This window comes from Malaclemys terrapin, chromosome 25 (assembly GCF_027887155.1).
Source record: "Malaclemys terrapin pileata isolate rMalTer1 chromosome 25, rMalTer1.hap1, whole genome shotgun sequence".
Lineage (NCBI taxonomy): Eukaryota > Metazoa > Chordata > Testudines > Emydidae > Malaclemys > Malaclemys terrapin.
In genome coordinates this window covers 11,408,868-11,423,951 of record NC_071529.1, presented here as the reverse complement: position 1 = coordinate 11,423,951, position 15,084 = coordinate 11,408,868, and the positions used below count along the sequence as shown (strand labels likewise).

Genomic DNA, 15,084 nt, shown 5'->3' with positions numbered 1-15,084 from the left:
TCTGGTTCTGACCTATTTCCCCCCCCTATGGTAGGGGAGGCCAGGTGCCCGTTTCCTAGTGGGGTCTGGTCTTGCAGGATGTGGGGCCCTACCACGCCGAAGCTGGGTCCCCGGTTTATCCGGGCCGGGGGCGGGGGGGGGGGGGGGGAAGACTTGGCCTGTGACCAAGGGGGGAGCCGAGCTGCTGGTAACCTCCCGGGAGAATGTAAAGAATCCTGGCAAAGGTGCCATTGGGCCCAACCTCCTGGCAGCCCAGCCCAGCCCTCCTGTGGGGTGTCACTGCCTGGAGCTGCTGTAAGTTTCACTGGGGGGGGGGGGGGAGGAGGAGAGATCCCTCTGACGCTTCCCTCCCCACTGCACCATCCCAGGGAGCGGTGGGTGGGGCACCCTGGCGTGGGCGCGTCTCCTCAAGGAGACACAGGCCCCAGCAGCTGAGCCCAAGGGGGGGGGGGGGGAGACTCCTCGCTGCAGCTTCCACAGCGACCGGGGGGGGCGGAGCCGGGCTCTCGCCGCAGCCTAGGTGACGAGCGCAGGGGGCGGGGCGGAGACTGGCTCCCTCCGCATCCTCGCCAGTGACCCGGGGCAGGGGATTGGCTCGCGCCGCAGCCTAGGTAACAAGCGGAGGGAGGAGACTGGCTCCCTCCGCATCCTCCACGGTGACCTGGGGGAGGGGATTGGCTCGCGCCGCAGCCTAGGTAACAGGCAGGCGGGGGAGGGGAGGAGGGGGATTGGGTCTCGCTGCAGCCTCAGCCATGAGCAGGGGGTGGGGATTCGGGCCAACTCCTGCCTAAGCAACAAGCGGGGCCCACGGCTGGAGCACAGCACCTGTGGATCACATGCGGTTGGGGGGCGAGGGGGGGGCTTGCAAACAACCAGGGGTCCGGCCTGCCAAACAACGCTCCGTCCCTGAACTCGGAGATGTCTGTGCGGCACCGTGCCCGGGTCTCACAGCTCTGCCTGCCTGGAATGCGCCCCACATAGACCATGATCTGCAGGGACAGCTCCATGAGCAGCAGCTGGGGACATGAAAAAGGTATCCCTTACCTTAACCCTTTTCTTGCTGCTCCAGGCGAGGCTGGGGAGAGACCTAGGAAGTCTTGTCTCGAGGAGACAGGTGTATGAGCCGAGCACAGGGTAGCGGGGGTAGTCGGAGAAAGGGGCCTTGCTGAGGCTGATGGGAGACATTTGGGCCTGGGGGGGGGGGGAGACTGGTCTTTGGGGAGAGTGTGATAGTGAAGGCTCAGGGCAGAAAGGGGGTCAGCGGATGGTTTCACGGTAGCATTTGGGATGTCGTGGAGTACAGAGCCTAAATACTGTAGACATTGTGTATGGTGACATTGACCTCACAAAAGGCTGGTGTCTAGGGGGCCCTGGTTGTGTTTCGGGGCAGTTGGGGGGTATTGTGGATTCCTTTTGTCCATTTCTGTAAGTCCCAAATGTGATGGCAGCTATGAGGGAACCTTTTTCACGAGAGCAGGGAGAATCTTTTTAAGGAGGCAGAGATGTCCTGTCTCCTTGTTTTGAGGTGGGGGAAGGGGTGCTAAGGGCTTATGGACAAACTGTGAAGTCGACTGCCACAATTTTTCAGTAAAATAAACCATCCATGCTATGATGTGGGAGGCAGGGTGGGGAGGAATCTGTACTTCCCAGGGTTAGGTGGTAATTCTAGGGTAGGGCCTTGGGTCCTGGTCATATTAAAAGGCCCCTGAGGTTTGAACCAGCACAGGCTGCTTTTCAGGGGTGTGCCCTGGGTTAGGCTTGCATTAGAGGGAGGGGCTTGTGGGTAGTGGTGGCTGTGAAGAGAGACAAATGTTTGCAGATTCCTGATACTATGTGGTTAGGGATGAGGCATTTGGGTTCTTGATCATGTTGACGCTAGGGAGCAGAAGGGTGGTAGCCGGCCTTTCCCGTCACACTCAGGGTCACGGATTCTTTGCACCGGGACCCTGGGGCTGTCGAGGGAGGGAAGAGGAGAGTTCTCGGAATGGGGTTAAAGTTCCGGCAGGGTGTGTGGGGGGATCTCAGTTGGAAGGCTGTGCTGTCTCTCATTTGTAGGTGATGGGCTGGGCAGGGCTGGCATCTCGGCTGTCTATAGACAAGTGGTGAGCAGGCAGCAGGCTGGCAGCAAGGCTCTCCAGTTGCATCAGGTGGCTGGGAATGCAGGGTTTTTCCTCTCCAATGCACTCCACCCCTTTATGCAAATATCGAGAATGGCACCACAGGCTGATGCAAGCTCCTCCGTGGAGCAGCAATCCTGCCTGACAATTGGTCCTCGCCATCCAGCCGGCATCGTGCAGCCCAGAGGAGTTAAAGCTGCAGACTCCCTTTTTCCTGAGAAGGGAGGAGGCCCCTGCGGAGCATGGAGAGCAGGGAGGAGAGCGCTAACGTCGCTTTCCAATGGAGTTCTGTTCTTTCTCCAGCCTGGCTCCTTTGCACAGCTGCTGGTAGAGACCTAGCTGGGCAAAATGACCATAGGCTCTTGTGCAAAGCAGGGGCAGCAGCTGGCCTCTGTGCGAGGCAGGGGCGAAGCACTGGTGTCTGGAGTCCCCGATGGGGGTGGGGCGGTACGTGAAAGAAACCATCATGGAAGGTTGGAACTGTGTCCAGTATTAATAGATGGGTGGGGAGAGGGCACTGTGCCCCAAGGAAGGTGTTGTCGCGGGTGGGAGTGTTGGTAGGGGGGATGCAGTGTAGTACAGAAAGGGTGGTTAGGAATCTGGGTGGAATGAGAGCATTGTGTTGTAGGGTGGAGGGGGTGCTTGTCTGGGGAGGTTGACGTGCTGCAGGAACAGGGGGGTGGGGGCAAGTGGAGAAGAGGGTCTTCCCTCCATGGTGGGGTGTAGATGAGCCTGCCAAGTGCTGAAGGAAATCTTGTGTGTCTTTCAGGACATCGATTTGATTGACATCCTGTGGAGACAGGATATTGATCTCGGCGCTGGGCGAGAGATTTTTGACTACAGCCATCGCCAGAAGGAGAGCGAAGTGGACAAAGAACTGAGTGATGGGAGAGAGCATGGGGACAGCTGGAGGAGCGGAGGGAACGAGACCTTGGATAGAAACCTGCTAGTTGATGGAGAGACGGGGGAGAGTTTCCCTGCACAGGTAACAGCCCCCTGAGTCAGGCTTACCCCTCATTCCAGGGTGTATTGCGGTGTTCTGGGATTCGTGTGTCTGCCACTGAGGTGGGGGGAGAGGGAACCATCAGCTAGCTGTTATTGGCAGTGGCACTGAGTGATTTTTAGAGGGGACACTCTTCCTCCCTTCTGGCTGATGGTAATGGCTGTTGAGCTAAGAAAGGGCATGAAGACGACCATCACCCATCTGGATGACAGGCTGTGATGTTGGAGAACAGTTTATCCCCCAAGCTGGAGACAACCAAATACAAAGGTGAACTGGGGAAATAACCAGGAAGCTGTTGGCACCCTGATTATCTGCTGCGAGGAAATAGGCAGGAGGGTCCATGGTCACTAACACAGAGCAAGACAAGGCCAGAGTCTCGTTGAATGTTGACAAAGCTTTATTCCACTGAGTGGTTTGGGAGTGGGAGTCATTGGCTCCCGTTCTGCTTTTAGGTTCTTTGTAGAAGTTGTGAATGAGGAGCAGGGGCGGGGGGAGAGCGTAGGCACTGAGCAAAATCCGCCCTAGGCTCTGGGAAGTTTGAAGCTGAGTCTATCTGCAGCACGTGTCAGTGAAGCTAATCCAGAAAAGTCAGCGTGAAACTAACCCGAACGAGAGTTCATTTGACCCCCTGGCCCATTTAGGAGCAGTATTGACTAGCTTCAGAAAGTCATGGCAGGTGCTCCTTGGCTAGCAGGATGGTGATTGCAACTTGATGCAAAAGTGTGGGGGACTCTGGATATTTGGGTCCCTGATGCCCTTGGTGTCCTACCCTTTAGGGAGGTCCTTACCCTTCAGTAAACTGTGCTGAAATGATTCGTTGTCCCAGGTGCCTGGCGTGGTGGATCAGACGGCCCTGTCGCTGGAGGAGTGCCTTAGGTTGCTGGAAGCCACCTTCCCCTTTGGGGAGAACTCTGAGGTGAGTGTGTGCATTCTTGAAAATGGAAACCATTTCTCCATGACTCATTTCTAAGCGTGACAGATCCAGAGCCTGTTTTTGTTGGTGCATTGGGATTTGATGCCTTTTGCCTCCCATTTAAGACAAATATCGGAGACCACTAAACTGGCAGTAAATTGGGTTAATCTGTCTAAGGAGGCTCCAGGCACAGCTCCTGTGAAGCAGCCAGTGGGGAAGATGGTCACAATTAATTAAGGGCTTCTGACTTTGTTTCTAATTAGTTCGCAGTGAACTGTAGGGGAATAACCGCAGCTAGTTCTCAGTCTGAATAAAAGAAAAGCCGTTCCCTGTTGTGGAGCCTGAAAGGCATTCAGGGCTTTGCTGACCTGCCTCTCCTCGGCAGACCAGATGTGGACGAACACTGCTTTGTATTTAGTTTCCAGCTGCAGATGCCTCCCACCTAAATGAAGCTGTGCCTAGTGAAAGCGAGTCTTCAGTTATTCAGAGCGGCCTCCTGTCTCCTCTTCTGACGGAGACAGAGTCCCCATTCGATCTGGAGCAGCAGTGGCAGGACCTTATGTCTATAATGGAAATGCAGGTTAGTTCTTGCTAATTGCTCTACAGTGGTTAATTGTCTGGGTCCCCATTGCTCCCTTTTCTCTCTCCAGTGGGTACCCAAAGCAGGACTGATGGCGGGGTGTGTGTGTATTGTGGGCATTCCTGATCCGTGTGTAGGTGCAGAGCAGGATTGCTATTGCAAATGCTTGATGCATACGCCTCCAGGATGTGGTATCTCCTCCCCTTTGGGCTAGCTGAAGGATATGTCAACATGCTGAATGTTTAGGTGAGGGTGATACCTGGTGTGTGCCCTCCCCATCTCAAGCTGCTGGTGTTCATTTTAGTGGTTTGATGGCTGTTCTAAGCAGCTGAGATCTAGAGTGTAGTTGTAGTTTTGGGTCAAAAACTGCTGCCCTTGCGGCTTGGCCCATAGTGTGCAGTTTTAAAACTGCCTCGGTCTTGGGGTGGGGAGAGGGAACAGAGAGAGACAGGAATTTCTTAGTGTTGGCAACATGAGTCTTAAATCTTCCAGTTCCTCCAGACCTCATGAGCGCTGCTGGAACGAGCTCACTCCATGATCTCTGCAGGCTCCTCTCTTTTTTTCTATTTGTAGCCTCTGGTGATGGTTGCAGTGCACATAGGAAATGGGGGACAAGGATCGTGCTCAAGGCTGGATCATTTGCTGACCTGCTTCTAATCTCTTTCAGGCTATGGAAGTGAACAACACAACTGCTGAAATCCTGTATAATGGCACAAATGGAGACCTGCTGACTGCTAACTACAGTCTAGCTCCAAACACTCCCATCAATCAGAATGTCAGCCTGCATCAGGCATCTCTGGGTAGCTGCACACAGGACCTCTCCTCCCTCTTCAGCTCAGAGATTGAGAGTCCCTCCGTGGCTAGCAGCTCCGCTCTGCTCCAGCTGGCTCCTGACAACTCCACTGGCCTCAACACCACGTTTGGATCTACCAACTTGAGTGGGATCTTCTTCCCTCCACAGCTGAACAGCACAGTCAACGAGACAACTGGCCCTGAACTACCAGATCCATTAGGGGGTCTTCTAGATGAAGCCATGCTTGATGAGATCAGCTTGATGGACTTGGCTATTGAAGAAGGTTTCAACCCAGTGCAAGCCTCTCAGCTGGAAGAAGAGTTTGATTCTGACTCAGGGCTTTCTCTGGACTCTAGCCATAGTCCTGTTTCTTTCAGTAGTTCAGAAGCCTCTTCTTCGTCCTCGTCCTCCTCCTCCTCTTCTTCCTCTTTTTCTGAGGAAGGAGCTGTAGGCTACAGCTCAGACTCTGAAAACGTGGACTTTGAAGAAACGGAAGGGGCAGTTGGATACCAACCGGAGTACAGCAAGTTCTGCCGCATGAGCTATCAAGATCCATCAGAACTACGCTACTTGCCTTACCTGGAGCATGTTGGTCACAACCACACCTATAACATGGCACCTGAGAGCAAGGAGAAGCAATCTGACTTCCTGGATAAGCAGATGAGCCGGGACGAGCACCGAGCTAGAGCCATGAAGATCCCTTTCACCAATGACAAGATTATAAACCTGCCAGTGGAGGAGTTCAATGAACTTCTCTCCAAGTACCAGCTCAGTGAGGCACAGCTGAGCTTGATCCGGGACATCAGGAGGAGGGGCAAGAATAAGATGGCTGCCCAAAACTGCCGCAAGAGGAAACTGGACACCATCCTGAACTTAGAACGGGACGTGGGAGACTTGCAGAGGGACAAGTCCAAACTGCTCAGGGAGAAGGTGGAATTTCTCAAGTCCATTCGCCAGATGAAACAGAAGGTGCAAAACCTGTACCAGGAAGTGTTTGGGCGCCTGCGTGATGAGAATGGCCAGCCCTACTCTCCAAATCAATACTCCCTACAGTATGCCAGCGATGGCAGTGTTCTCTTGATACCTCGCGCCTTGGCAGACCAGCAGGCCAGGCGGAAGGAGAGGAAACAGAAAGACCGGAGGAAGTGAGCCAGGGCGAGGAGGAGGGAGCTCACTAAAGTTAGAAACTGGAGAAGGGCTGAGCCTGGAAGTACTAGAGGAACTTTCATGCCTTCTTATCCAATATATCTTCTCAAAACGTGACTGCTGCCGGTCAGTGTTCAGGAAGAGACTGCTGCACTTGGAGGGTGCAGGACCTGCACTTTGAATTTCTGATGGCTCCCATCAGGGAGTGACCGGGGAGGAACACACAGTGAACTAGGCGAGCCCAGCTCCCTCTACAACCTGGAATCCTTTGCGTATGGGGAATAAGCTGGCATCCTTGGTGGTGAGAATCTGCAGAAGATGGAGAAACTACTGTTTAGGAACTGGCTTTAAAAAAGATTTAAGCAAATGAACTTAAAGTTATAGGAGAGACATTTTTCTGAACTTCCAAAGTTCTATGACTTCAGGTAGTTGTTTTTTTTGTTGTTGTTTTCCCCCCCTGAACCAGTTTTGACATTGGTGTGTGATAAAACCTGACTTGATTCCAGATTAACCAATTTCCCTTCCTAGATCAGACCAGTGGAAACACAAAGTGGTGTGACTTTCATTAACTCTTTCCAGTCTGAGGCCCCTTAGATGGGGCAAGGAGAAGTGGGAGAGCTCTTATCTTACCATTTCTAGAGCTGTTAACCCTCATGTGCAGTGGACCTTAGCAGCTGTGCTACAGCTTTGGGGTAGGTGGATCTGGAAAGGGTTAATAGAACCAATGTGATGATGTATCCCCCACAAAACTCAGAGCATGTCACTGCCAATGAGCCAGCACCATGGCGTTAGATGATGGCAAGCCGTAGCCTGCATGCAAACACTGTCTTCTCCCACTGACTGGCTGAGGAACCAGGGTGGAAAGGGGTGGGTGGGCTTGGGTCTAAAGCTTGTCTGTAGCCAGTTCTTTCTAGCTGCAGCAGCTTTGGGAACTGGGTGCTGGATGGCCTGAAAGGAGACGCGTGTGGGGTTGAGGTGTAGCAATTCTGGTTGGTATAGAGCACAACAGGGGGAGCAGATGGTTCCTACCCCATGAAGTGGGCTTGTCACTTATAGAAATAGACATCGGTTAGGATTCCTGTTTCTCAGCCATGCTTTGTTTTTCAGGGCTTCAGCCCTGGTTTCCCAACAAGCTCTAGAACGCTTGTGTTGAGTAAGAGAGAGAAGCCCCAATGTTCAAAGCTGCTCAGTGTTCTCTTTGCCATAAAGACTCAGTGTAACTCTGTGTGATCACGTGATAGAGTCTCTTCTGTCCCTAGGTGTTGGTCTGACTTCCTTTGTTTTAAGAAGGGGGGTGGGGGTAGTGCCTTGATCGCTGCTGATCTTGGTCTGTAAGACTGAGACAATCCTAGAAGCTGTATTCACAATATAGCACAGCTGGGCGTGTACTGACTTTACCAGCAACTGAAAAGCAAAATGGCTTTCCTAGCCAGTCCTGTGCATGTCAGATGGGGTGAGGCCATAGCACTGAATGGAGAATGTGCATCCTATGGAGGACTTGGGGAGGGAGGCAGGATCTGCAGTGAAAGTAACCTTGCAATGAAAAGTGAGAGCAAAGGTCTGCTGTAGACAGCCTGGAGAAGTCTAATTTCATATTCTAGTACTGCAAGAGAAGACATCTGTCTAAAATGTGTATTCCAGGCTATTTTAAAAACAGCTGCATCTTGTCAGAGTGCATCACGCTGAGAACGATAGGGCACTTGGTTAGTATATTCACTGTGCCATGATCTCATGCTGAACGGCAGGAGATGGTCTCTTCCATCTTTAACTTCTGTGATTCAATGGCTTTACTTTCTTATATGCATGAGATGAAGCACAAGTCGTGGAGATGTGGCTGGGTGCAGGGAGGTTGGAATGGAGCCCATAGTGTATGTGTTAAATTATTTTCCTCTTAGAACCTTTATTTTAATGATCTGTGACCTGTCAGGGAGAGAAGAGAGATTGTGAGCGCACAGGACAAAAATAAAATGGCTTATTCGCTGTATGTGCATTTGTTTCACGGAGTCTTTTTTTGATTATTTTTGAGCAGAAGGGAAGCTAAGATATTAATGATCCTACCTGGCAGTTGCTTGTATAAAATAACTGCCCTGTCTGCACCGATTACCCCCAGACTGTCTGTAAGCCAGGAGAAGGAGCAAACGTGGTTCACCTCTTGAGCACTAATTGGGCCCAACCATTGTAAGTATCTGGTATTGGCTTAATTCTTATTCCTACTTTAAAAAAAGCTGTAAAGGGCTTCTTTACTGTCTCTAGGTAAGAGGCTCTCCTTTCTCCTGAGGCACTTGGCTCTAGCCCTCGGTTTTGAAAGATATCGGAGTTTGTGCTGCCATCACTGTAGGGTCAGGCTCTTAAGATAAAATACCCTCTGTTTCAAAGGTGCTGCATCTCCAATTTCAGTGCTGCTATGCCCTCCAGCAGAGAGAAGCTCCTGGTTTAAGGCTTTCTCCAGAGTTCCTGACTGGAGTGAATTGGATTCTGACATCCATGGAGTAGAGCTACTTCTGAGCAACTGACTTTGTGTTAGTGGGTTAAAAGGTTTCACACTTGATCAACTAATTGGTATTACTAAGCTCTTAACCTTCCCCAGGAGTTGGTTGCAGGGGGGTTGTTCTTGACAGGGATAGACTAAGAAAAGCCAGCATGAAAGGGAGGGGGATGCTCCATGGAAAACACCAGCTATTTCCATACTTTCCCCATTGAAAAGCAGCTGCTAAGACAAGCTTCCCTTCCCACTGCACCTGTCAGATGCCAAAATCTTCCCTCCCCAGGAGTGAGCGCGCATATTTTGTGAGTGGAACTGCTGGCCAGCTATCTGCAACAGTCAAGTCCTAGCAAAAAGAAATGCAAGGCACGCTGGAAGTATAAACTAAATGCAACCCTGCGGCTCCCCTTAAAAAAAAAAAAGTTGACCACTTTTTGCATTGGGCAAATTTATATTCGAGGTGGTTTCTGGAGGTTAACTCAGGAATGAAGAGGGACTCTGGGGGCACTATTATGGTTTCTTCTTCAAGCACAACCCCTCCCCCGCCTATTCAGCAGCCGTGGGGCAGTTTTAGAAAATGTGACGGGGGTTCTGCGTGGCTGCCTTGAGTTGCATGTGATGGCAATGCTTGGTCTTCCTCCTGCTGCAGTAATTCTCTGGAAAGCTTCTTGATACAAGAGCCTGCCGCACAGACGGGGAATAGGAGACGTTCTTGCCAGGGGTGTGTCAAAAACAAAGTCCTGATGGAAGCTTAAACAAGAAGCAGTGGGGACGTGAGTATTCTGTTACAGGGAGTGGTCCTCCTGACATTAACACTGCCATCCTGGTGAGGACCATTTTAATAAGTTGCTTTGTTTCTCAATCTGACCTGTAAACCTCTGGTTAAACCAGAGAGGGAAAAGTACTGGCCTAGGATTGAGTAGCTCTGACAATGCTACTCTAAGTCATTGGCAGTCACCAATAGAACCCAGGAGTCCTGCTTCCTGGTAGGCAGCTTAAAACACAGCTAGGAACATCCATTAATACTTAGAATATCACAGGTTAGTCGTTGTTATGCTCCCAGGAACCCCTCGGTCCTCAGTGCAGACACCATCTACCTGATGCTTTGCAAATAACTCTCACTCGCTCACTCCCTTGAGGAACTAACCTGAGACAGGAGCTGAGGAAGGGAAGAAGAAGAAAAATGAAAGTAGCCAGAGAGACAGGGACAGCAATGGGGCTCATCCTGAGAGAGAGAGCCTCATTCCCGGGTCTGCAAGGGGATAAATATTTCAACATCACCTACATCCCGTTGTCAAGTGACTGGTACTAAGGAGTCTCTGAAAGTCCCTAGGAGTTAGGGAAGGAGCTGGTGAGTAGAATTTTCAAAAGCACCTAACTTCCCCCTCCCCCTTTTGCTTTATTTATGGTGTTAACTTTTGGCATAGGGCCTCAGGGTGGTTGCCAGGCAGAGGCTTGAGACAAATCCAAGCTCAGTCATTTGCAGGCAGTGTGCCTCTTTGCACATTTGCTGCCTTTCCAGATCTTTCTAGAGGCAGAAGTAATGATTAATAACCTGAGCAGTGAGGGCGTGCTCCAGGTGGCAAACCCACCAAGGGGCTTACGCCCCCCACCCACGCTGCCCAGTTCTCTCCGAGGCAGATGCTGGGTGAGTCGGATCTGTAGCTGACGTAAGTTGGGATAGCTGCATTGACATGAACGGCGCTATTCCTTCTTGTCAGCTGAAGATCTAGCCTCTTTGATAGACCCTGCCCCAAAGAGCTTCCAAGATAAACAATGAGAGAAGAAGTAATCATTCCTGTTTTACAGGATGAAGTGACTTGGCCAAGGTCCAGGGACTCTGTAGCAGACCTGGAAATTGAATCCAACCTCCTGAGGCCCAGCTCAGCACCTTAATCCACAGCCCATCATTCAAAGATCTGAGCTGATAGGTTGAGAGAAGAGTAAAGGGGCTCTGGGCCCAGCCCATTATGCTGTATTTCCCCTCCCTCTCCTAAAGAAGCTTTGCAAGGAGGAGGAGTTGCTCTGAGGCAGTCCTGGTGGCAGTGGCTTCTCCACCCAGGCTTAAGGGTCTGTTCTTACAGGGGGAGTAGAGGCGTGGGCCTGCTATAAGCCCCATACTGCTCCCCCACTCACTGTACTACTACTTACCTCCTCTAGCCATACCTTTCTCTAGTCCCAGGATCCCACAGCACTTTACAGACAGATCTGAGACAAGAGCTACCTCTGTTTTACAGATGAGGAAACAGGGTTGCCAAAGCTGGAATCAGGCGCTCGCATCCTGCACATTAGACACAGGTTAATGTTTTCAAAAGTACTTCAGTGACATTGGAGCCCAGCTTCCCTTGACAGCTCCTACTCATCCTGTTTCCAAAACCCCCACATGCCTTATGAATAGAAAGTGCATTTCAAAAATTACCATAATATAGCAATTCTCTCCCCCCCCCGGTTATGAGAGAATAAATGGCTGTTTGTTAAAGGGACCATCAGCTATAGGCCAAAACTCTACATTTCAAAATCCAAACCATGAATAGAAATGCTTTCCCTAAACTTAAACCCCCATGAACATGGTATGAGTGGAGGGACTCAGTTAACATTCCTCTGCAGCATTTTGCTACGCTATGGAAAGTAGAAGAGGAAATGTGCTATAAACAAAAGTAAAACCAGCAGCTGTTTAGTTTGTTTCTCAGCACAGTGCACATCCCTAGGAACACATGAACTAAAACACGTTTTAAAAATGTGATTAAGGTCAGGTATTAAAGCCTGGGTAAGGAAAATATGCTTAAATCTCTAGTAATGACTACAACCTGCAGGAAGGGTCCTGAAATGTTTCTGGAGCGAATACTATGGATTTATACCTATGGGCCAAAGTGGTTCCTGTACTCATTTTTTTTTTATCCAGTTCTCTGTAGGATTTATCGCTACTTAGGGGCAGAACAGGGCCTTTAAAGCAAATGAATTTCCAGCCAGCATTAGAAGCTATGCAACTGATGTAAGTTTCCAAAAAAATGTGTGACATGATCTGCAAATGTTATTTTTACTTAGTGCATCCATTGGAATAGTCCCTCTTTCCATTTAGGAAAGTGGGGGTTTTATATAATATAAATAGAAGTGTTTTCCTGAGAAGACCTGGGTTTACAGGACTAGAACCAGTCTTGCTGCTAGTACGTGAACCTGACCTGTCCAGTTTCACTCCAAGCTGAAATGCAAAAAGGAAGACGGCAGTGGAGGTCAGGCAGCTAATTTAAAGTTTTAAACCCCTCAGGATATTGGGTTTAAATAGGATTTTTAATTTTGGTAGTTTCGCGTTTGTAAATTTTACTCTCTCCCTGGGGCTAATACTTCTTGGGATTTACTTGAAATGGACACCACTCATTTGAGAGCTAGTCCATTCAAAGTATTTTTAGAGGTTGCACCTGGTGCTAAGACACCCTGAAAATGTTAATTGTTTTACATTTTTCCAAACTTTCTCAGTGTTGGTGTGAGCAGGAAGCAGGAGAAACTGATTCCCACCTTGCTCCTGGAAATGCTTACATGAGGAAAGTTGATCAGGTGTGAGAGTTGGCCCCCTTGGGCCTCCTCCTTGTAGGATGGAGATTGACTATAGGGGAGAGGGAACCCATGAAACTGACCACACACAGAGGTGTTGTAAATGAGCAAAGATCGCCACAGCATCCCAGTGCTCAGAGCACATCTTAGTCCCACTATTTGCATCGTGATGGGACTTTTCAACAAAGGATCTCAAGGCTCAAACAGTTAATGAAGCCTGGCCCAGAGAGGAATATTTTCCCCCATTTTTTGTGTTAAGGGCCAGCTTGATTCATTAACTTCCTTGAAGCCACAGAACAAGGGGGAGAACCCAAGTCTTGCTTTAACCACTGATCACGCTCTTCTCCACTTTCTGCTGATTTCCAGCAGAAGGTAGTGGGGAAGGAATCTGTTCCACCAGGGTCTTTTCCACCTTTGTATCTGAGCCTGTGATTGAAATTTGTGCTTGTGTGAGCTGGAGTCAGAATGTCTCAACCTGCCCATCTGGCAGGCCAGACACAAGTAAAAAAAAAAAAAACCTGTTGCCTCACAACGCATGCAGTTGAAAAGCAGCAAGTCTGAGAGGAAAATTAGCCCGACAGACCCATTTACTTCTGGGCTCCCTGCCCAAAGCTGTCAAGTCTTGCTTTGGGCAGCCAGGCCATGGCCTCTTAATACAAACCAGAGGGAAAGGGGCTTAACCAGCTACCCACATTGCTGCTTTCGCCTCCTTCCATGGCTCAAGCTGCCTCCCCGCTGCTTGGTAATCAGGTGAAGTGGAGACCTTTGTTTTCAAAAGCAGGAAGTTGTTCTCCACTGCCAATTCTGTTTCTATGCTCTCAGCGAGAGTTGTGATGGAACGTCATTTCTAAGGAGCATCAGGCTGTTCTGTTGTTCACCACTGGGGTCAGTCAGTTCAATGTTAAGTCTCACTAAGGGCAGCCCCTTGCTTTTCCCAGACACGGAGGATCTGGTGAAAGGACTGTGGCTGGAGACGGCCGAGGAAATAGCTACTGTTCCCATATCAGAGTCCATCAAAGCCCCGCTCCTAATGAGACTTCTAGGCAGGTAGCACATCAGCCTGTTGCCAGGAGCAGAGCGGCACCACTCAACACAGCCCAGGGAAGAGTCCTACTCTGGCTGGCTTGAAGGATTAGCTTCATACGTGGAGAAACGAAGGCAGGGGGAGGGTGTAGCATCCTGCTCAACCATAGGGCAAGTCAGTGGCAGTGCTGGGACCAAGCCCTAGTCCAGCCACTCTGTGCAGCATGAACGCTATGAGGAGGAAAGCCAGACTCTGCCTGCCAGGCTGCAGTTCCATCCCTGGGCTCTTGCCTACACTAAAACCTCTTCAGCTACCGGCTGCAATGTAGATCACCAGCACCTCCTAGGGGATCCAAGCTTTATTATGTTCGACTCAAGTGACTAATACAGGCTGAACATCCTCAACTGCCCCAGCAGAGGCTGTAAGTTCATTGTGCTGTTGGGTAGAGTGCACTTTTACAAATAAGCTGGATTCCCATTGGCTGCACGCTTTTGTTTCACTCACTAAGCACCAGCACTCTGATTGGCCACCAACAAGTGAGACTCTCACTAGTTCCTCTTACCTTAACTGCGTAACTCCAAAACCTAATGAGCCAGAATTACTCAGGTTTCAGAATATGCACCAGCATGTTTCCTATTATGCCACAATGCGTTAGTTGGCTGAAACAAACCAGCCACGGTACATTTCACCATGCAGTACCCTTGATCTGCGGGTTCATTCTTGCCAGTTTGCAGCATTCTGTCACTCCTAAAAGGTTGGACAGGAATTAGTGAGGTTTGATCTTCCTGAGACCCTGGAACCATTAAAAGAGCTTTATAAAAACCACTGCTCCAAGCAAGACAGCTGACGACTCTGCACTCAGTGCACAGGATCCTAAAGTCCTTTAAACAGGAAGGAAGCCTCATAACATTCCACATTTGTGCTGCACTTTCCCCTCAGACTGCTTACGTGACTTGCCCAAGATAGCCAAGTTGGTGGCAGAGTGGGGAAGAGCATGTGAAAGTGAGGCGCTTTATACACACAAACTTCAAGCTGGGGTAAGTTCCACCAGTGCAAATTGCATCCAGACCCAGCAGTCACTGGCCAGTGATTACCACATCCAGGGCTACTAGAACCCTAGGAGATTTGACTCAAACTTGCATTAGACACTAACCTCCAAGACACTTCCTCTCTTCAGATGGGAAGTCAAAATAAATAGGCTCCTGGCTGCTCTGAAATTCCTGCCTCTGTAGCCACCTAATTCACAAATGCACGGGGGCCTATCACCCAGGCTGCATCAGTGATCCAGTCCTGTTGAGAGCAGACATCTGTAGCAACATGTTAACTCCTCTCCATTAACTGTTCTACGCCTTGCGATCGACTCTCACACAACCACAGCTGCAGAAGGGAGCAAAAGTAAAATCCGGATTATAAATCTAAAATTTTATTGAGACAAAAAAAACGGACAGAGCTTGGTATGAAGTTAAAATCCAAACAC

General features: G+C 50.0%; 1 protein-coding gene across 3 annotated transcripts in view; it reads left to right on the top strand.

Moving 5' to 3' along the window:
* The window catches only part of NFE2L1 (NFE2 like bZIP transcription factor 1), a 31,277-nt gene extending 22,741 nt beyond the window's left edge, over positions 1-8,536 (top strand). For 2 of the 3 annotated variants that reach the window (XM_054014551.1, XM_054014550.1), the window contains exons 4-7: positions 2,887-3,102; positions 3,947-4,036; positions 4,452-4,613; positions 5,281-8,536. In XM_054014551.1, coding sequence (XP_053870526.1) covers positions 2,887-3,102; positions 3,947-4,036; positions 4,452-4,613; positions 5,281-6,555 — 1,743 coding nt within the window. In that variant the 3' untranslated portion in view covers positions 6,556-8,536. Of the gene's footprint in view, positions 1-885; positions 1,034-2,886; positions 3,103-3,946; positions 4,037-4,451; positions 4,614-5,280 lie in introns of those variants that run through there. The other variant, XM_054014552.1, reaches the window with a different exon arrangement.
* Positions 8,537-15,084: the final 6,548 nt, after the last annotated feature.